We start from the raw sequence: 23,093 nt of genomic DNA, 5'->3' as shown, positions 1-23,093 counted from the left end.
GGGTGTTGTTCTGGGACATTCTAGAATGATATCAATGGCCATCATTTATTCTAGATCATTCTAGAATGGTTCTCAATTGTTTTAGAGCTTCACTTCTCAACTGGAGGAGATAGAGTACCCGAGGTACATGTTAGAGGCGCCCAAAACACCCCCTTACACAATTCTTCACACCTCCACATTTAAACAGACTTGGGATTGGGTGAGTGTCTTGCGCGTAAATTTTTGTAGTGGCGATAATAAACGCTTTTCCTTGATTTCATACAAGAATCATAAATGACTTTCTTGATTTCATACACTTTTCATGCACAATAACGCCCAATAGTGTCCTATTCCCTTTAATTAACGCAAGGATCATGCATGATTTGTTAGTAGTCATACAAGGAGATACGTTATGATTTGTATGACACCATATATGATCCTTGTATGGAACCAAGGAAGCGGCGATCCGGGTGGCAGGTTTTTGAAACCTTTAATGCTATTGCTGGCGGCTTGAAAAAAATAGATCTTGAAATGCTTTCATACTTACATGCATGAACGAGCAGTCTGTAATTTCTACAGAGCTTCAGTTTTGAAATTTTATTCATACTTATTGCTACTAAAATTTAGTTTTTTGTAATTTATTTTAAGTACCATTTTGGACTAAGAATATTTTGAAAAATTTTCCCGCGAAATCTGAAAAAAGTATCGGCAGTGTATGACGCTACTGATTAGAGACTCTCAAAGATATTCAAGGTTGTTCACTTTCAAATTGATTATCCTATCCCCCTAAAGAATGACAGTTTCTAATCAGAGTGAAAACGTTGTCTGGCTATTAATAAAAACTTCAATTTGTTCCAAATTTGAAAATTTCATTTATCTTTATTCCCATATTGATTAGAAAGCCATGGCATTAGCTTTTAAATTGAATTTTTCCAAAAATATTTGAAAAAACAATTAACAGTAGAAAATACAGCAAAGGAAAGCATATTGCGAATCTAATTGCTGTACATATGTAATTGTCATATAACATTTTTTAGGAAAAAAAGCAATAAAAAACAAGTTAGTAAAAAACTTCCAAAAAATGGGAATAGCGATAAGAACTTCCCTCCGACTCCGACCTCACCCTCCCCTTCCTTACTGGACCATCGTTACTGGATACTTTTTGTGCACTTTTTTTAAAGGGTATTAGTTTCCTTCATTCATCTCCCTCTCCTCTGTCATCTTTGTCTGCATACATCTGCCAATAATTATGCTCATTTATCAGAAATGGTGTCTGTTATCTTTTTGCATAGTAACGTGCAAAATTCCAACACATATTTGGCTGAATCATATACTAAAACAAATAGCAGTGTTCTCATGCAAAAAAAAACAGCCGGGAGGACGCATAGAAGATTTGGTGGATAACTTTGGAGTTACAAATTTAAATGCATACCTTAAACTTATAATTTGTATAGGTTATTTCAATAGTGTAAAAAAATCTATTGTTTGCTAAGAAATGACCGACGAGTGAGGCAGTGGGGTCCAAACAATTCAGCTCAGTGCGATGAATTTATGTCTCCTTTGCATTAGTAGCTAATCAAACACCTCTTAGTGATTTTAAGCCTTAGGATTTTCCCAGTTTTCTCCGTTTCCTTTGAAAAAATGTTAATTATCAGGCTACATAACTGTCGTTCCAATAACTGTACAAAACATATTTAAGGTGGGTTGAATATCCTTCGCACAATCAGCCTTAATAGGGAATACATCCTTGTGCCAAAACGCTCTTGAAACCCATTCTAGTTAATGATCGAAAGATTCTGCATGACAATGTCATATGGTGCTCTCAAAAAGACCAAAAGCGCGATAAAAATGAGGTTAAAAAGGGGATTTAAATTTTTGCGTGTTTTGGAATAGTCCATAGGAAACCATGTAAACGGGGGTCAGATTTTCCCTTCGCTTTTGTTCAGTCGTACGTTTGCACGCCAATCACATTAGATGTGTAAATAATTTTATTAGAGCTAATTTTTATACAGGTACAAAAATTTTATAAAAGGACAAATTTGATTTTGCTATTAAGTTAAGTTGTTATAAACTCGTGAATAAAGTAAACACTAAAAATTGAGTTCCTCTATATTCTGAATTTATCAACTCAAAATTAAAAATTCGAGCGTGAAAATTTCTCTTAAAACACGGACGAACAATGCATAAAATTCCAATTGTCTGCAATGCCAGTTTTTCCAATGTATATCGCAAGAAGTTGATTTCCGTTAACTTTCCGCAATTTCAAACTTGCAAGTTACGTGTTTTAACTACATATCTTCTAAGAAATCACTTTTTGGAAATTTTGATATTCTGACTTAATATCTCGAATCGTTACACGGTTTTCGGTAAAGCTGAAAAATTTTCAGTGATTTCAAGCAGAGTCACATAACTTACACTCGAAAGTGGGCAGACGAAAAATCAGTCAAAATATTATCACTCCAAAAACACTTCTAAGAGCAATTAACAATTGATAACAGTATTGAAATAGTGGCCTCAAATTTTTTTTTGAAAGCAAATAAAAAACTGGTTCAAACATTACTCTGCAAAAGCACATATGCTCGAATATATATATATATATATATATATATATATATATATATATATATATATATAATTGGCTCGTCACTGTTTTACGCATGTTTTTTAAGCTTTAAGCACATCTATTAAGATCAGGAAAGTAAACAAGCACGAAAAGGTCCGACCGCCAGCCTGAAATTTTAATATAGGTTGCATGTATTGGCATTTTACAGTGCGCGAATACTATTGACAGTTGTAATTGATTCTAATCCTTAGATCTCGTGGCCGAGTCTAATCTAAACCTTTGATTTTGGGGGATTAGTCACTAATTTTTGCTGTGCTATTATCGCTAGAATTCACTGGTGAGATTAGTGACGAGGAATGGCAATTTGGTCCGTGATTTTCGCATTGTCGCTGATTTTGGGCAAATTTGGTAAAATACTAAAAACCAACGAAATGAATGCAATTAAAGTCTTGTTCACTGGAAAAAGGAACGGCTAAATTGAGACTAATGTTTTGTATTTAGGTGTTGTTTATGCTGACAGTGTACACAGCCATAATGGTGCCATTTGAGATAGTGTATGAAGTGGCTCAGGAGGACGTCTTTGTAGGCATCATTGACCTCTGTGTCGACACTGCCTTCATCATTGGTAAGAATATTCGCAACCAACGTCTCCAAATCGATAAGAATATTTTTATCTTTTCCGTTTGTGCCCGCCCCCAGCTTAGTGGGCGCATATTATCTGTACCCCCCATGCGCACATGCTATACTTTTAAATAATGATTTACTGTGTAATGGCTAGTGCTCTATGTGACTGGGGGCGCATAATGTACTGGGGGCACAAACGGAAAAGATCAGATTATTTTTTGCATCCAGCTGATTGTCGTCTGGATTGCCCGATCATAGCTTTGTGTTTGAATGACCCCCCGGATTTTAAAAGCTGGTACAAAATTAGCTTAAAGATTTCCTCACTTGAGAGGTAGTGCTAAGTTAGAAACAATGTAGAGAATAGAGCATTTAGCTTTGAACTTTAAATTTTGGAACTTTAAATATTTTAAAACATTTCAAAATTCGATTTTTATTACCTTCAAAAGCAGAAAAATGAAAAATAAAAAAGGAAGCTTCTGAGCTGCTAGCTATAGCTTCTTGAGTTACGACATTGAAATCTATTTGCATTTATGCTTGCATTTATTAATTGTTATTTTAACAAACCAATTCATATCAAAACAATCCTGGTTAATAAATGAATAACATTTGATATCGGTTATGTAGCTCTAATAATGGTTAGGGTATCGTTTGTTTAGACATAGTTATATCGTTTCGGACAACGTACGTGCACATTGGAGGGGAGGTAGTTAGTGACTCGAAGAGGATCCGAAACAACTACATCAAAGGATGGTTTGCACTCGATCTCATCTCATCTGTCCCTCTGGAAATGATAGATATGATCATTGAACAGATTGACACTAACGAGAAAGAGGTGAGTGGTTCAAGAGAACAGAACTGCAGACTCTAAAACTGCATGAATTGTAAACATTTACTGGATATTTTCCGTTTGTGCCCCCCCCCCCCCCCCCCCCCAGTACGTTATGCACCCGCCAGTTACAGAGCACGTGCCATTACATGTTAAATCTTCATGTAAAAATATGGCACGTGCGTCTGGAGGGTGCAAATAATGTGCACCCACTAAGCTGGGTAAACAAACGGAAAAGATCCCATTTACTATATACAGAAACTTTGTTTATAAGTCGCACATACGCACTTCTCTTTCGCTTAACAAATTTCCGTAAATATTTTTTTCACGATTTATTTTTATATCTCCCCAGTGAAATGAAACTTGATACATCTTGTATACGAAACATACAAAAACATGGTAAATCTTGCCAAGATCTTGCCATATAACATGACAAGATATCGGGATATGTACGAACTTGCAAGATCTTTGCATGGGTGTCAAGAAACAAGATCTTGGCAAGATTTTCAATTAAGATTAAACCTGACATGGCTAGATATATCAAATATGCGATCGTGTATATTTTATATGCGTATAAAAGTAGGACACATGATAAAACTCGCAGTTACACGAGAAATTATATAGGTTTACTCGATTTCGTCTGACTTCTAAACTCAAAATTTTGTCACAAAAAATCATGTATCTTTGCTCGATTTAATATTAATCAACCCTCCTTTTTAAGATCTTCACACAGCTCCGTCTGATCAAACTGGTGCGTCTATTACGACTGGTGAGAGTTATACGCAGACTAGACCACTACATGGAGTATGCAGGGGGTCAACTGCTCATGTTCCTGTCAATTTTCCTTCTGTTTGCTCACTGGTTTGCTCTGGTCTGGTACTCCATTGGCATATCTGAACAACATCTGGAGTACAACTGGATCAATGAAATGAGAGATCTTACCATGGGTGCGTTTTGAAAATGTTGGGGGCAAAAACGGCACCTGGGGGAGGGTTTAACACAGCCCAAAACGGCTTTAAAACAAAATTATAAAATATATATCCATTGGTTGAATCTCAGCAATGATCGTTGGTGCGCACAGCATTAAAGAAATTGACTTTGATGTGACACGGAAAATATTGAACGGTTTTCAGTCATTTTCTTCTTTCAGACCGCAAAATTTTGTTGTTCTTAGCTCACAAATTAAAACAGAAGATGTTGTTTTTGATACTACTGATCGTATAAATTGAATCTTGACGCTCTAAACGAACCCGCCATTTTAACATGGAAGCTTGTTATATAACAATGCTTACTTGTAAAATAGGACCAACACTCTGAAAAAAAACAGAAGCTTTTACTCGAGGAATTTTGTAGGTGAAAACCGAACTAGATGGGACGGTTCCGCCTCTCTCAACTCGTCCATTGTTTTCACAAGTTATGTCTCCTCTCTCTACTTCACAATGAGCAGTATGACCTCTATTGGGTTCGGAAACATCGCAGGAAACACCAACTCTGAGAAGATATTCTGCATCATCCTCATGTTTGTGGGCAGTTTGCTTTATGCTACCATATTTGGAAATGTCACTACTATGTTCCAACAGATGAGCTCTCAATCTACAAGGTTAGTTATCTTAAACTAGATATGTATTCATTCCAGATCTTTCACTTTTGTTGGTTACATTACAAAATACCCAATGTGCCAAAATACCCAATGCCATTATATACCCAATGCCATTATACCCGATGCCAAAATTTTGTCCTGACACCGTGTAGGTTACATGACAATGTTATACTAAATAATCGTTCTGATAGTTTCAACGTTAGAATAAAATATTGGGTATATTTTGCGGTGACGTCTTAACAAATTGAGGTACCAAAATATATAATACCCGAATTATCAACGGATGTGATTGGTTGACAAATTTAAAAAACTGTACCTTTATGCGTAATTTGCCTAAATTGGACATAGCCTAATGCTAGATGATCTCTTTTACCTCATCTGACCATGTTTCGCGGGCCATGGCCATGCCTCAGTGGCCCGTGGGACTTGATATGGATCTATCACAACCCGGACTTGAGTCGCACAGCTTTTTAGCACTTAACCAGCACATTTCAAGAGTTAAAACTTAATTCAGTTCTGAAACATCGTATCTCCAGAATATTTAAGTTTCTTCATATGCAGTATTTCTTCATTATGATTAAATTGAGGTCCTAGATTTCGCCCAGGCTAAACTTATCCTGTATAGTCTGAAATTTACTCATACCCCAAAATTAAGTTTGAGCAGAGTAATGTCATACTTTTGTAGCTCATAACTAGTAATTACTATAGTAGTATACACACTAGTTAAACTTAAGCTGGTTTGTGGGCAATTACTACAAAGCCCATTTAGCCTGGTGGTTACAACTTGCTACGCAAATTAAATATTACGAGTACCAACGCGGAATTTCGAATCACACATAAAGCAAGCCTTGTTACCGGGAGTTAAGCTGAACATATTATTTTTCATATAGTAAAACACATGAACAGAGTACTGGTCATCCTAAAAAAGAGAATGTCTTTAGACTGATTCAGCGCTGATTTGTTATGCCACCAACCTTCGGGAATCGAACTTGAGACCAGTTTCCCCCCAAAATAAATTATTTTTTCTTTTTCGGCTTCTCGCAATTTCTGAGCAACTTTACAATTACATTCATATCCTATTTTAAGACATGAAGAATTTGCTGAGCAATCAGCCAGTCAGAAAACTTTACTCCAATTTTTTCAATTGTGATTGGCCAGCAATAAATGTTCTATATAATGGTACGTCTGCCGTTTTCACTAGCGCCATCTTTTGGGTATTTTGTCACATTGCGTATTTTGGCAATTGGTATTTTGTCTTGAGACCTTGTAGTAATAGAGCGTGTACTTGGGGAGGGTGGTTCGAATGGTAAACAATATTTATCCACTAACAGGGGGCGGGGGATATGCTTATTAATTATAGCTGTTAACGACCATATTTCAAACATCGTTATACGACCAAATTTTAAACATAAGAAATTATTCGAGGGTATCAATGGAGAAATCTAATTAACATTTCATGAGTTCTGTCGTTTTTAACATGAATCAAGAGAAACAAAAACCCAGTTTTTTTCTCTAAAGTGTTGCTAAGGTATATCCTTATTTTGAACTAAAATAACCTTTTTAATTAGAAACATATACCACTTTCTCTCTCACACACAATATAAAAATGAGGGCTATTTAAATCTAGAAGAGAGATGGAGAAATCAAAATAGTTGTCGGCAAGATGTTGATATCAATTTATCTACTTTGTTACTGTACCAAATGTTTTACAATTAGCAGTCAATGTTGAAAATTTCCAAGACAAAATGCCTTAAACTAACAACTTTAAAAAGATCAATCAAGTTACATTTTCAATATTCAACTTTATAGTTTCTCTTTTTTGCCAAATTTTTGGATAATTATTAATAAGAGAACAGCAATTCTCTTTCAATTTGTTTAAATCGCACCTAGCAAAAGCTAAATTTTTGGGGAAAATATTTTTTATATGGAATGCATTTTTTTTGTGTAACAGTTACTATTCATCCTATTTTGTTATGTCTTTTCATCTCATGATCCTTTTTGTTTAGATATCACGAGATGCTGAATGACATTCGTGAGTTCATGAAGTTGTATCAAGTTCCAAAAGATTTAGCAGAAAGAGTCATGGACTATGTAGTGTCCACCTGGGCCATGACTAAGGGAGTCAACACTGACAAAGTAAGTTCGAGCCCCAGTGGGGTCCTAATTCCTGGTTTGAGTTAAAAAATACCGCTTATTTGACTAAACAGACGTCTTTTTAATGGCTGTTAATTAATAATTAAAAGGAGTTAATGATGTTTTTTTTGTATTTGATCCATGAAAATATACCTGATAAAAGATTGTTCCAAGAAAAAATACCTGATAAAAGATTTTTTTTCAGGCGGTGTAATTATATATACCACTTTGGGTTTATGAAAGTTTAAACAATAATTATTGATAAACAAACCACTGGGGGTTGGGTGCTATCAGGGTTTTCGGGAGAGATTTGTGGGTGGTCCTTTGACAAAAAAACTTAAAAAACAAAAAAGCCGCAAAAATTATGTCTACACCAACAAAATTGTTTGCGACCGTAATTTGACAATACTCTAATCACATTGACAATTATCTGCTAAATGCGCAACCCTAGTTGAGGGGGGACGGTTATCTCGCGAGAATCTTGTAACACTATGAAAGATTCTTTTAAGATTCTTTCAAGAACTTAAAAGCTAACCCTCCGAAATGCAAAGAGCCTTCCTTGTAAGAGTCTAAGCAGATAGAATCGTCCCACTTTGACATAATAGTGTTTTTCTGTGAACGCTAACAACTCCTAATTATATTATTCTGAAGGTGATGAACTACACCCCGAAAGACATGCGGGCAGACTTGAGTATCCACCTCAACCGCCACATTTTACGAGAACACCCTGCCTTCCGGTTAGCCAGCGAGGGTTGTCTCAGGGCTCTGGCTATCAACTTCGAAATGCACCACAGTGCCCCTGGAGACCTCTTGTTCCATACTGGGGAGAGTATTGAGGAGCTGTGCTTCATCGCCAGTGGTTCTTTAGAGGTCATTCAGGACGAGGAGGTCGTCGCTATTTTAGGTTAGTTGTGATAACGTAACAGCTAGCCCGTGATCATATATGATACTGTATTAATCAATATGGTAATTTCTAACAGCGAAAAAAATAATGTATGATATATACATATATGACAAAAAAAAATGAGCTCGAAAGGGTGAGAACTAATGTAAGGATATGCTGTCTTCCTGTTTAAATATTTCCTGCAAACTTTACGCAAATTAAAAAGTAAATTGTTACAGGACGCGTATATTTTTCTAAATTGAGAGCACTTAAACCCCAAATATAGATTAAAACAGTTATATAGGATGCTTTTATTTTATTCTTTCACATGCTCTATTTTTTAAGTGTAAACCTTATATGCCGAAAAAATCTCCGGCAACATTTTCATATCACGAAGACTGTATTTCGGAAAAAACGTTATTTTTAATGTTATTGTGATGGTGCATGTGCAAAACAGCCTCATTAGTTCCTGTGCCACACTACAAGCTGATTCCCATGTTTATAAAAATTATTGTTCCAACCCGACTTATAGACAGGAGTAACTATATGCTCAACTGAGTTTTCTCTTTTCAGTCAATTTGGGCCGATCGATGTACCCATAGCAGATAGTCATGAGTTGAAAGTGCTCTCACTGGAAAGCTTATGAATCTTGTTTTTTTGGATGAGTTCAGGAGTCCTAAATTTTTGAACAACTCACTTTTTACTCTAACTTTGTTCACTTTTAGAGAAACGTTTGGCCCTTTTCTGAATATTTTTGAAAATATATGTTGAGATTAGAAGTAAGTTCGTATTTTTTCTTTCATTTTGTCTGGTATTTATAGTTGGTGAACTGTTCTGGAGGACAACAAATTTATCATTTGGACCAATTGTTGATACTTTATCCAAATTCAGATAATTTGGCGCTGAATTAACTAATTTCTGCCTCAATTAGTTTTGCCTCAACTTATCAGAAATTACTCCGAGTGTTACCGTCAATTTTGGTTGAAGAAAAAATTATCAGGCTTCCAATTATTGTGGCGTTTGCAGAGAAACAAAGATTGTAGGTTATTAGCGTGGCAAAAATCAATTTACTTTGCGCTAATTTGAATCAGGAATAAGATTCCGTTTGAACAATTTAGGTTCTCGAGGGAATAATCACTTGGTCATAGTGGTGGTCATAGTGGTGACTTGGTCATAGTGGTAACTACATTTGGATCATAGTGGTGATCCAAATGTAGTTTGGGTTGTCAAAATTTTCATTTCAGGAGTTCCTTCTAACAAATTTTTATTATTCTCAATGTTTATTGAAAAATTTTCTTGTCATCTAATTTTTCTGTAAACTTTTCTAACCGCAATCAAAATTTCAGAGATTTTTTGTTCCCGAACAAACCTAAATTGCAGGATTTGCTACTCTAAATCCAAAAAAAAACAATTTAAGGTATTTTTTCGTTTTTTGCTTTTTTTCAGAGACTGCATTCATGTTTTTGTCCTTCACTACACTTGTTTTGTGATTAAGAGACGACAAAACAAAAAGCAACAATTACAGTCAAGAGATAAAAATTTACTGCAAAAATTGGGCGAAATTTAAAAATCCAATGATCGTTGAATGATTATCAACAAAAAAATAGCTGTCAGCTGAACTAATTCGATTATCTTTTTATCTTATGCCTCCTTGGTAAAAATGAGATCAAGCAGTAAAAATACTGACTTGTCGCCAACAGAAAGAACAATGATTACGTGAAATCATCAAAACCAATTAGATTTATTTTATGAACACCATAAATTCACAGTTGAAAATTCTAAATCTTTTATTTAATGTCAGATTGGAAAGTCAACGGCCGCTGTCACTGATTATAAAAAGTGACAGCACAAGAAAAACATGGATGTAACTCAAATTGTCCAATTTTTTTGTTAACCCACGTAATCATAAAGCCACACAAACCCGATGCCCATTAATGGATTCAAGTCATAGCAACTTCTGATTTCAGAGCATACTATTAATTTTAGTAATATTCATCATTCATTGCAAATAATGAAAAACCAACAGCCTAAACTGAAGACAAAAAGCCTCACATAATTAGCCTTTTCTCTGAGGCAATGTGACAAAAAATTTTGTTTACAGGTTACTGATTTTTTGCCTCTAGTACTTGATAAAACTACTACTCTGAAATTACGACAATTTGACTTCTCTCTGAAGTTAAAAGTCGAGCAAATTGTACGCAGTTCACAAAGAGCGCCTCAGTCTAACCAATTTATTTTTCATCGATCGACTCTCTTGCGCTCCAGGATCTCTTCAAATTACAAACTATATAATAGTTCTCTGTTTGCTTCCAAAAAATAACTTTAGTTTTCTTTAAGATGAGATGCTGTCGGGATATTATGTGCTCCCCCACATTACGGAGCCGCCTTGTTGTTCTGTTCATGCCGGAACACTTCACCACTGAGACATGAATATTCATTTGTGGGAATCAGTAACACAAAAAATTGCCAAATTTAGTGGAGAACCATTTTTCATTATAAAAACAACTTGAGGCAATTTTTTTCAAAAAAGTTTATTTCATTCCGCCCGACATAAAAAATCAAGCACCGAACTGCGCAAACTCGAATTGTTACATAAAACTTAAAATGTACATTAAAAAATGATTAAAACAGCATTGAATGTTCAGACATTGCATAGTTTTGCTTTTCAATTAAAATATTTGAAGACTAACGCCAAATTATTGTTCAGACAATTCGAAATTCTAGAAATTTCTTCGCAAACTTATTGCCTTATAATTGATTTAATCGTTTATTTTGTTTTCTTTTTTCATTAATGTGGTGTTTTGCTAACTCTATCCTTTTCCATGGGCTTATTTTTAGAGGAATGATGTTGAAAAGTTTGCAAATAAGCTTCTAAAGAATCGTGTATAGCAGTAGAGGTTTTAGAAACAAGATAAGATTAAAACCGTTTTTTGAAAACAATGGCAACAGCGGTGAACTAAACTCAAATTCAAATTCTTAATGAAGATGAATTTCTAAATAAAAAAATTGCTTGCTTTTGCAAAAAGTCGTTTTGAAAAATGTTCTATAATATTCATTCATAGAAAATCTTATTTACACTTCTATTTGAACTGCAAATCAAACGTTGAGAAACAATTAAGATGATAATAGGCGCAACAAGAAATGAGCATATGTCTTAATATCACTTTTTTTTTTTATTTTTTCAGACATTGCTTCTTCTGTGAAAATCTTTAGCGCAGTTTTTAATGACAATTACTCTAAAATTCAAATTGGTGCCGTGCACGCGGTTCGAACACGCCAAACTTTGTTTCAAACTACATTTTTGTCAAATACTCACTTTTTTAGGGGGCTGTGAATTGATTTAATCAGACTCCTTGCGTACCTAACTCTAGATTTTTGACCAGCAATAAATCAACCCAGTTGCATTTCTCTTGACTTTCGCCATGGATTCGATATCTTTACGAAATATAGTTAAAGGAGAAAATAAGTTTCAGAAAAAAAATGCAATTTTTCGAATTCAAAAACGTAAATCTTTTGATTAATTGTGAAAAAAATAATCAGAGGGCAAAAATTTTTGTTGTAATAATTGTTTTACATGCGATATATATAAATTGAAAACTGATCTGGTACTTTGAAATTCTTCATTGAAATAAAATATTGTAAATTGGTGGTGAGCTCCAAATAAAATCAGCTCTCATTACTTCAAAAAACTGATGACTCTCAGCGATTAATGTGTAGTTTTTTAGAAAAAAGGTCGACGCAAAGAATCATTTTAACTTTTAAATATTTTTGTAATAGATTTTTATATACTTAATAGCTTATATTTTAAGCTCTTCTTTTTATTTAAAACAAATTTATTCCTACAGTTTTCTTTAAAAATTGCCTAACAATGTTTTTTTTTAATTTCTAGTAGATTATTTAAGTTAATTTGGCCATCGTATTTTACAGCCATTCTAGTCTTTTTATAAAATTTTTTGCCACCACCTTGGGTTTTCTCCGAATTCCCGTTCTTCCTGTTGATTTTAAAACCTTTAATTGTTTAATCAGAAAATGATCGTAAAAACCAATTCCACTGACAAAGCTACTGAAACCGGGTCCTAGACAAAAATGTCAGATGGAGGGCAGTTGGTAATTAACCATATTCAGGTGAAAGGCATAGATGTTAATTAGCCAAACTCATATGGAGGGCAGTTAATAATCAACCATGAGCAGACAGAGGGCAGTTGTTAATCGGCTCTGTTCTGATCAAAGCAGTCCAATATCATCTCTATTCAGAAAGAGGGTAGAATGGGATGTTTCAGAACAGACGCAAATGCAGTCAAACACTGCTTGTTCAAAGGTTCACACTGACGATTTTTAAAACTATTTTTGAGGATTTTGCTTGGATTTTTTAAACTAAAGCACTCTCGGCATGCGCTTCAGTTACTAGTTGTTTAGTCGAGTTGTTTAAATAATTTGGGCAACTGTTATCTTATCGATATAAGTCCATATTGACTAAGCATTTTTGACTAAATTCATATATTGCCGCTATTCCTAGTAAATCTGAACAGTTTTAATGGCTCAGTGAAACTTGATAGCCTTGATAAGAAACATACTTAATCATGGATAATCTGGCGAAGATCTTGCCATGTTACATTGCAAGATAATATCAAGATATGTACGAACTTGTAAGTTCTTTGCATTTCTGGTAAGAAACAAGTTCTTCAGGTCGATCAACAGAACTTTCAAGAAAGGTTAACAATGACATGGCAAGACATATTAAGTTAAATATTTGATTATAAAAAAATAAAAGGCCGAAAAAAGTCACTGATCCACTTTACCCTCACTTTGTACTTTGAGATCACTGGACTTTGTTTTTTTCCTGGGACGAGATACATCGAAAAGAAATTGGAAGTGATAAAAGTGCCATAAAAATTGTCAAAAATTTTGTCAAGAAGAGCTGCCGAGAAACCTTCTTGGTTTATCTTGGCAAGATCTAACTAAGATCTTATCAAGATTTACCAAGAAATGTTGTTATTTGAGGTTCCTGGCAATATTTTTCGAGTTTTGCTAGAGATGCCAAGATCATGCATGTCTTTTCAAGATGGGAGGCATCTTGGTGACGTTTTCAAGTTCTCACCCTACTCTAGACGAACGAGAACGGTTGTCTTACAAGATATGGTAAGAATCTTGCGAGATGATGCTTCGCATTGCAAGAATATTGCAAGATCTTGCAAGATATCTGTCCTTGTTTGACTACGATAACTTATCGCCAGTTGCCAATTCTCCTGTTAAATTCAGGGCAATTTCCAACCGGGAATATAGGAATATAGGGTGCTTTCACGGGAAAATTATTGTTTAAATAACATATTTAACGGAAATTGATGCCCCCGGCAGATCGCATCTTAGTGACCTGTTGATGACCTTTCAACCCAGTACTTTTAAGTTTCGTTCAGAAAACCATTTGACTATTTTTTCCTTTAGGAAAAGGGGATGTGATTGGGGACAAATTCTGGTTGGAGGCGTCAGTGGGCCAATCTGCAGTGAATGTGCGTGCACTGACATACACTGACCTGCACATCATCTCAAGAGAGGCTCTAATTGAGATCCTCCGATTCTACGAGTCATTCGCCACTTCCTTCTCCAGAAATCTAGTCCTCGCTTTCAACCTTAGACATCGGGTGAGTTACTGTTAACAATTATCTACCCAGATCAAGGTGCCAGAACCAAGACGCTACTGATCAGACCATTTGCGCCACACTAGGGGTGCGTATAGTGCGACCAAGATTACGTGGTCAGAAAAGGGTTATGGCCGCACGATAAACTGAAGAATGGTCGCTCAAAAGACTCCGGCCGGAGAGTAAAGTCTGGACATAGTCTGATCATAGGTAGCACAAAAGACTGATTAGAGACCAAATTATACTATCATTATTCAAAAGAGAGAACCAATTACGTCATTGGCCCCTCAAGCTTTAAATCATGAGAAAAATCACTAACCAGTATCTTGCTCGTCAATCCAATTTTCACGACGTCAAATAACTGTTACAAAACCAAACGACTCCGTTTCGATTCCAAAAATGAGTCGGTTGTACCTGCAACAGATTCTGAAATAATGAAACCAGTCTCAATTTAAAACTGCTTTCAACCACATTCTAAAAAATGAAATTACCGTTTTTGACAGTTTGTCTTTCAGGTGAGGTTCAAGACGATCGCGGATGTGAAGAAAGAGCAAGAGATGGCATCTAGGAAGGAGACTGCAGTTGATCTCCCTGCGGACCACCCTGTGCGCAAACTCTTCTCACGATTCAGAGGAAAAGTTCCCCAGGAGGACCACCACTCCATCAACATCTTGCCCTCCGCCACATCCCCCGGAGGATTCAACGCCCCTCCACCCTTTCCACCCTCCACCACCACCACCCACAACAATACATCATCATCATCTTCATCATTATCATTAGGCATCCCCTCTCAGCAGAATCCCTCTCATCAACAGCACCCGTCTGACACAGGAAACCAATACGCCAAACAAAATGGTCAGTTCATGCTTCTCAACAATTAATGAAGGATCTATTCTGCTTTCATTACCCCCCCCCCCCCCCTCCCCCTCCCCCTCATACAATTTATACCATTTTTAGTGAGGATCACAAAAAAACAAGGTGGCAAAATGAATCCCGATTCCAAACCCTCGAAATAAAATGTGTCCTGAAGTTTATAAACTTTCTTCAAAAATCTCAAAATGTGGATATTTTCTGTTCATACCCGCCAGCTTAATGGGTGTGTGATTTTCTTGCAGCGCACGTGTCATCACTCATGAGTAACCGTTGTGTATTTGCCGATGTTTTGTAACGGGGGGTGGGTGGGGTGTGTATAAAAACGTGCCGGGGGAGAGGGGAGGGGGCAATATCGGAATAAACTAGGAAATCCAATTCACCTGTGTAAAAGAAACCATTTAAGATGGGAACTATATACGGATGTGTATTCTCAATTATCTTGAGGCGCAATTTGTACAATCATAATTCGAATATTATTATAGTAGAAAATTATAGTATAGATATGGAATCACTTAGGAATATTCAGAATTTCGGTTGTTATCTACAATGGGGTCTTTCCCATTATAGACCACCATGAAAATATAGCCCCCGTTATGGTATATTTACCATGACTGGGGGGGGGGGCTATAGGTTATCTGACCACTAAGCCGGGGGGGGGGGGGTATGATGGGAAAAACCCCAAAAATGTTGGTAGACTATAGGCTACTCGGGTCGACATTTTTAGTAATCACACGAGCATCATATATGATTTCATACAAATAATAACCTAGCTTGGCTACTGTTAGGGGGTCTATACAGGTGCAACTACTGTGAAAATGGACCAATATTGGATTTGAACCAGCATCTCTTACTTGCAAACCTAGTGTGCTAAACATTAGACCAATTGGTTTTAACCTCTCGAAATTGGGCATTTCCTTTGAATTATTCTCATGTTCTTTTCTTGCTCCTCGAGGCTTCTTTTCTCTAGCCAAGTATATGTTGAACAAATTGAGCTTCTTGTCAAGTTATTTGAAGAAAAGAAGTTATTTGCACAAATTAGATTAGTTCGCTCTCTCTCATCCTTCTAACAACTATCATAAAAAATTCCTGTCATCCATACAAGGTCATATATGTTTCCTAGTAATCATACAGGGATCTTTTATGATTTCCTTATTTCTATGCAAGAATCGTTCTAGAAAATATGTCATGATCTATTCTGCTTTCATTACCCCCCCCCAACCTCCCCTTCATACAATTTATACCATTTTTTAGTGAGGATCACAAAAAAACAAGGTGGCAAAATGGATCCCGATTCCAAACTCTCGAAACAAAATGTGTCCTGAAGTTTATAAACTTTCTTCAAAAATCTCAAAGTGTGGATCTTTTCTGTTCATACCCGCCAGCTTAATGGGTGTGTTTTTTTCTTGCAGCGCACGTGTTATCACACATGAGTAACCGTTGTGCATTTGGGATGTTTTGTAACGGGGGTGGGTGGGGTGTGTATAAAAACGTGCCGGGGAGAGGGGAGGGTGCAATATCGGAATAAACTAGGAAATCCAATTCACCTGTGTAAAAGAAACCATTTAAGATGGGAACTATATACGGATGTGTATTCTCAATTATCTTGAGGCGCAATTTGTACAATCATAGTTCGAATATTATTATAGTAGAAAATTATAGTATAGATATGGAATCACTTTAGGAATTTCGGTTGTTATCAACAATGGGGTCTTTCCCATTATAGACCACCATGAAAATATAGCCCCCGTTATGGTATATTTACCATGACTGAGGGGGGGGGCTATAGGTTATCTGACCTCTAAGCCGGGGGGGTATGATGGGAAAAACCCGAAAAATGTTGGTAGTCTATAGGCTACGCGGGTCGACATTTTTAGTAATCACACGAGCATCATATATGATTTCATACAAATAATAACCTAGCTTGGCTACTGTTAGGGGGTCTATACAGGTGCAAATACTGTGAAAATGGACCAATATTGGATTTGAACCAGCATCTCTTACTTGCAAGCCTAGTGTGCTAAACATTAGACCAATTGGTTTTAACCTCTCGAAATTGGGCATTTCCTTTGACCCATTCTCATGTTCTTTTCTTGCTCCTCGAGGCTTCTTTTCTCTAGCCAAGTATATGTTGAACAAATTGAGCTTCTTGTCATGTTATTTGAAGAAAAGAAGTTATTTGCACAAATTAGATTAGTTCGCTCTCTCTCTCTCATCCTTCTAACAACTATCATGCAAAATTCCTGTCATCCATACAAGGTCATATATGTTTCCTAGTAATCACACAGGGATCATTTATGATTTCCTTGTTTCTATGCAAGAATCGTTCTAGAAAATATGTCATGATCTGCATGATATCATATATGATCCATGTATGACTACAACCTGATGATGTATTTTCCAGTGCGATCTTTGCAGGGAACTAAAGAAATCATATATCCCGGGCCGAGGTGTCAACGCTAAAAAACGCAAAATTATGTAAGATTGGCGTTGAATGCGTAGAATTTATGTAAGATCTACGCTTGAGCGTAGATCTTACATAAATTCTACGCATTCAACGCTAATCTTACATAATTTTGCGTTGAATTTTAGCGTAGATCTTACATATTTAGCGTTGAATTTTAGCGTAGATCTTACATATTTAGCGTTGAATTTAGCGTAGATCTTACGTAAATTCAACGCATTCAACGCTAATCTTACATAACTTTGCGTTGAATTTTGGCGTAGATCTTACATATTTAGCGTTGAATTTTAGCGTAGATCTTACATATTTAGCGTTGAATTTTGGCGTAGATCTTACATATTTAGCGTTGAATTTTAGCGTAGATCTTACATATTTAGCGTTGAATTTAGCGTAGATCTTACGTAAATTCAACGCATTCAACGCTAATCTTACATAACTTTGCGTTGAATTTTGGCGTAGATCTTACATATTTAGCGTTGAATTTTAGCGTAGATCTTACATATTTAGCGTTGAATTTAGCGTCGATCTTACATAAATTCAACGCATTCAACGCTAATCTTACATAATTTTGCGTTGAATTTTGGCGTGGATCTTACATATTTAGCGTTGAATTTTAGCGTAGATCTTACATATTTAGCGTTGAATTTAGCGTAGATCTTACATAAACTCGACGCATTCAACGCTAATCTAACATAATTTTGCGTTGAATTTTTGCGTAGACCTTACATATTTAGCGTTGAATTTTAGCGTAGATCTTACATATTTAGCGTTGAATTTAGCGTAGATCTTACATAATTTCAACGCATTCAACGCTAATCTTACATAATTTTGCGTTGAATTTTGGCGTAGATCATACATCTTTAGCGTTGAATTTTAGAGTAGATCCTACATATTTAGCGTTGAATTTTAGCGTAGATCTTACATATTTAGCGTTGAATTTAGCGTAGATCTTACATATTTAGCGTTGAATTTAGCGTAGATCTTACATAAATTCAAAGCATTCAACGCTAATCTTACATAATTTTGCGTTGAATTTTGGCGTAGATCTTACATATTTAGCGTTGAATTTTAGCGTAGATCTTACATATTTAGCGTTGAATTTAGCGTAGATCTTACATAAATTCAAAGCATTCAACGCTAATCATACATAATTTTGCGTTGAATTTTGGCGTAGATCTTACATATTTAGCGCTGAATTTAGCGTAGATCTTACATAAATTCAACGCATTCAACGGTAATCTTACATAATTTTGCGTTGAATTTTGGCGTAGATCTTACATATTTAGCGTTGAATTTTAGCGTAGATCTTACATATTTAGCGTTGGAGTGTGGGGGTTACGGGGTGTTGTTGGGGGGAAGGTGGGGGGGGGAAGGGCGGAGGGGGATCGGTTTAATTTTTAGGTGGCTAGAGATCAAAAAAGTCGGTTGTTCATTGCAAAAAAATTGAGACCATTTTACGATTTCAAAGTTTTTCAAGTTTTTTTCAAAAAGTTAATTTTTTAACTGTTTCAACCCTATACTGCACAGGTGAGAAAAAACACTTTTGAGTGCTCTTTTATAGTGCAAAATCCGTTTCAGACCATTTTACAATTTCAAAACTTTTTCAAGTTTTTTTTCGAAAAATTAATTTTTTCACTATTTATAACCCTATACTCCAAAGGTGAGTAACAAGAAGTCAGAAAAAGTCTTTTTTAGTGTTCTTTTATAGTTTTTTTTTCGAAAAATTATTTTTTTTTACTGTTTCGACCCCTATACTTCACAATTGAGAAAAATGAAGTCAGCAAAAAATAACCATTTGCTCTCTTACGGTGCAAAAACCATTTCAGACCATTTTAGGAATTCAAATTTTTTTCAAAACATAAAAAAAAATTTAAATTTTTCCAGTACTTCTCACATGATAAATGCGTTGAATACGTTGAAATTATGTAAGATCTTGGCTAAATTCAACGAAATATATGCAAGTTCTACGCCAAATTCAATGCAAAATATGTAAGGTCTACGCTAAAATCAACGCGAAATATGTAAGATCTACGCTAAATTCAACGCAAAATATGTAAGATCTACGCTTTATAATGATTGCGGCTCTTAAGGAAACCAAGGTTCGGTGGCGGAATGGTAGAAGAGGCGACAAGTAAACAGGAGGTCAGTGGTTCGAGTCCCATACCAAGAGTTCTACGCGTTGATTTTTTGTAAGATCAACGCTAAATTCAACGCAAAAATATGTAAGATCTACGCTAAATTCAACGCTAAATATGTAAGATCTACGCTAAATTCAACGCTAAATATGTAAGATCAGCGGCAACTAGCGTTGACAAGTTAGAAAATTCACCTCCATTTCTTACATAATTTTGCGCTGAATGCGTTGAATTTTTGTCTTTAAATTCAACGCATTCAACGCAAAATTATGTAAGAAAATTGCGGTGAATTTTCCGACTTGTCAACGCTAGTTGCCGTTGATCTTACATAATTTTGGCCAAATTCCTCGGCCCGGGATGACCCTCGTATGGCATAGAGATAAGATATTTGGTTTTTTGTAGGACGAGGTATAGTTTTCAAATGTTTATAGAGCCTCAAAGAATGTGAACTTTATTCAGGTGCGGTGATAACCGCCAACCACCAAACTGAAGGCCGCAGAACTTCCATCAGCCCCGCTTTGAAGCGGAGGGGAGCAGACCCCCCGAAACTGTCCTCCAACCTTCTTTCCACAAACACTTCAGGCAGCATCTTCAAAGTCATTCCATCCCAACGCAAAATCAGCGGGTCCAAACTCCACACGAATGAAGACGATTCCGGTCATGGGGGCATCGGGAACCACTTATCAAAAAGCAAAAAGAGAACTATGTGGGATAAATTAGCCAACAGAAAAGACAACAATTCATTCGACAACGAAGATGAACAAAAACAGTTACCCGATTCAATGTTGCCCGAGCTTGAAGGGATTCCAAAACAGCCACACCCTGCTCCTAAATCAGTACGAATCGGGGGCGAAGAGGAAATATCGTCTGAGATTATAACTTATAACCCGCATAAACTTCAGGAAAAGTTGAAATCATTTGGTGATAATGACCCTGTAGTTAAAAGTTTATTAGATATTAGAGCTGATATGATTATGGAGGCATTATCAATGCAAACCAAACTTAAGAAACTTGATGACCAAATTTTAGAAGTTGCCCAAAACCTCAGGATTGCCAAACAACAATTCCAAACCAACTCCGAAAACAACGCAACCCAACAAGCTAAAAACAAAAACAATCCAGGAACCGGACAGAAAACAACACAAGCTACAGTTGAAACCGCAGCTGATCCCAAGTACTCGATAGTTGATAGCCAAACTCATCAGAATCAACTATTAGAGCGGGATCTCGATAATAACAGTTCGACAGGGGGTTCCGAAGAATCGTCATCATCCGGTCGAAAAACACCCAGAAAAGTTCTGGTCAAACAGAAGGTCGAAACCGAGAGCCCCAAGGTCGCCAGATCCGCCGATAGCCTAGAGCGGGTTGTCACAGATCCCGATTCGGCAACGCCTCACGGTTCCGATTCAGCTCGACGATTGGAGCCGAAGAAACGGGTTCAGCTTTCGATTCCACAGGATACGTTGTCGGGTTCCAGTCAACATGAAACTGAGGACCGTTTTGACGACCATCGGAAAATTGAGGACGTCACCACGCCAGCTGTGTCTCGACAAGGAACCGAGAAAAACAACGACAATGACACGAATGGAACCAAAAATGAACAAAACGGATCCAACTCGCCTTCCAATCTTTTTGCAATAGAGGAAACTTCGTTCAGTTTTATAGACGTTGATGAAAAGCCAGTAACTCTTTCAAACATTCCAGAATTTTAATGTGTTCAGCTGGAGATAGTTGAACACAATCAGGTTTCACTTATACAATCGCATTTGTAAAATGATCATTGTAAATTGAATCAATCATTTTTAATGAAAGTTTATTTTTGTTTATTATCAGTCAGCTATAATTTAATGCTAACTTCAGCTGTGTCATAGAGCAAATAGATACGATACTATACCAAGAATTTTTTGTTATCGTGCACGCAATAGATAACACCATAAGGCGAAAAATTTTGGGCTCATCCTTGTGGAAGATTTGGGGTTTTGGTGCATATAGACACTTCATAATGATCCTTTCAACGTCTTTTAACAATAAATTAGCATTCTCTCTCCTCCTTGCTCCTTTCCTACAAATCTTGGAAAACAAAGATTTCCAAGATCTTGGATTCCCACGTGAGCGTTTTCCAAGTACGTGCAAGTTCCACGCAAGCGTTTCTAAGATCTTGGCAAGATCTTGCAAGTCCTCGCGTGGGGTCGCGGAGTGTGGATGAAAATGAATATCATTGGGGAGATGTCCGCTAAAAAAACAATCATGAAGGTGGAACGAACATTATATGAAAGTTTGAAAGTTGAACCATAATCTGTACAAATTTTTGACATATCAATTTATAAGAGAATATTGAACTAAGGAAGAAAGACCAGAGAGTAAAACCATTTGTCATGAGAATTACAGAGAAATTGTCGAATATGGTTGGTTAATATTCAAGTTGATTGAACCCAGTTTTGCGAACATAACCGACTAACGTCGGACGAATTGCTCTCAAACGACCAGCGAGCGGTTGGCTTCGTCAGTACCTAGCCACTGTTTAGTGGGGTTAGCTTTAGCTTGATTGAAGGGGCCTGAGATTAGGGTAATAGACGATGACATCACTCCACATAACAGCCGCTGAAGTGCGGCATCAACAAAAGAGTTAAGGAGAGAGAGAGAGAGCGCGAGATTAAACGTGAGCGAGAAAGAGAAGGAAAGAAACGCCAGCCAACACAGAGAGAGAGAGAGAGCCAGGAATTTTTCCATGATGAGATTCGACTTTACATTTTCTAGTTTTCTAGCCTTGGTAGTAATTAAATCATATAGAAAAAACTGAAAGCTCAAAATTCAAAAGAAAAATTTTCACATTTCACAATGAAGCAAATGTTCAAAAAAATTTATTGTCTCTTGATTTCTGTCATGTAACCCATCCGCAAGACCTAAAAAGGTTCATTTGCCAGTAATGATCTTTAAACTCATAAAAGGACAAAAATATTCAAAAATTTTAAAAACAATTGCAATTTTAACAAAATCTTGCTAGAAATTGTTATATTATTATCTTCACAACCATTTCATTGTATCAAGAGACTATCCAGTATCCCTATTTCAAGCCTTAAACAGTTTCACTTGCTCATAAAGATGCATACACACGGAACACAACAATTTTTCAAAAATTTTTCAACTTAAATTTTATCAAAAAAATGCTAAAACTCGAGTCAATGAAATAATGATAACTATTCCTTTAGCTCTACAAATTTGACACCAGCTTATTATCAGACCTTGAAGAAGGTTTTCTGGCTCTTGAGGCTGGAAAAACCTTAAAAAATGACAAACAATTTGGGCTCATCCTTGTGGAAATTTTGGGCTCATCCTTGTGGAAGATTTGGGGTTTTGGTGCATATAGACACTTCATAATG

At 36.2% G+C, this 23,093-nt stretch overlaps 1 protein-coding gene across 1 annotated transcript; it reads left to right on the top strand.

Moving 5' to 3' along the window:
* The first annotated feature begins 72 nt into the window (after nt 1-72).
* LOC142353350 (voltage-gated delayed rectifier potassium channel KCNH1-like) lies at nt 73-21,542 on the top strand. The gene is made up of 10 exons (XM_075405583.1): nt 73-199; nt 3,044-3,167; nt 3,823-3,998; nt 4,714-4,939; nt 5,346-5,592; nt 7,599-7,728; nt 8,377-8,629; nt 14,051-14,247; nt 14,760-15,099; nt 20,173-21,542. Exons 1-10 carry the CDS (start codon nt 128-130, stop codon nt 21,423-21,425), a joined length of 3,018 nt encoding a protein of 1,005 aa, XP_075261698.1. The 5' UTR covers nt 73-127; the 3' UTR covers nt 21,426-21,542.
* Nucleotides 21,543-23,093: the final 1,551 nt, after the last annotated feature.

This window comes from Convolutriloba macropyga, chromosome 14, assembly GCF_964194025.1.
Source record: "Convolutriloba macropyga chromosome 14, txConMacr16.3, whole genome shotgun sequence".
Taxonomy (NCBI): domain Eukaryota; kingdom Metazoa; phylum Xenacoelomorpha; order Acoela; family Convolutidae; genus Convolutriloba; species Convolutriloba macropyga.
The sequence above is the reverse complement of the archived record's forward strand: the minus strand, read 5'-3'. Positions and strand labels throughout refer to the sequence as shown.

What these genes read in the sequence shown, in the direction of transcription:
- LOC142353350 (XM_075405583.1), top strand. Translation starts at nt 128, where the DNA reads ATGTTAGAGGCGCCCAAAACACCCCCTTACACAATTCTTCACACCTCC. An exon ending in TTAAACAGACTTGGGATTGG is followed by an intron (nt 200 to 3,043) that starts GTGAGTGTCTTG and finishes TTTTGTATTTAG; the next exon opens with GTGTTGTTTATGCTGACAGT. An exon ending in CCAATACGCCAAACAAAATG is followed by an intron (nt 15,100 to 20,172) that starts GTCAGTTCATGC and finishes AACTTTATTCAG; the next exon opens with GTGCGGTGATAACCGCCAAC.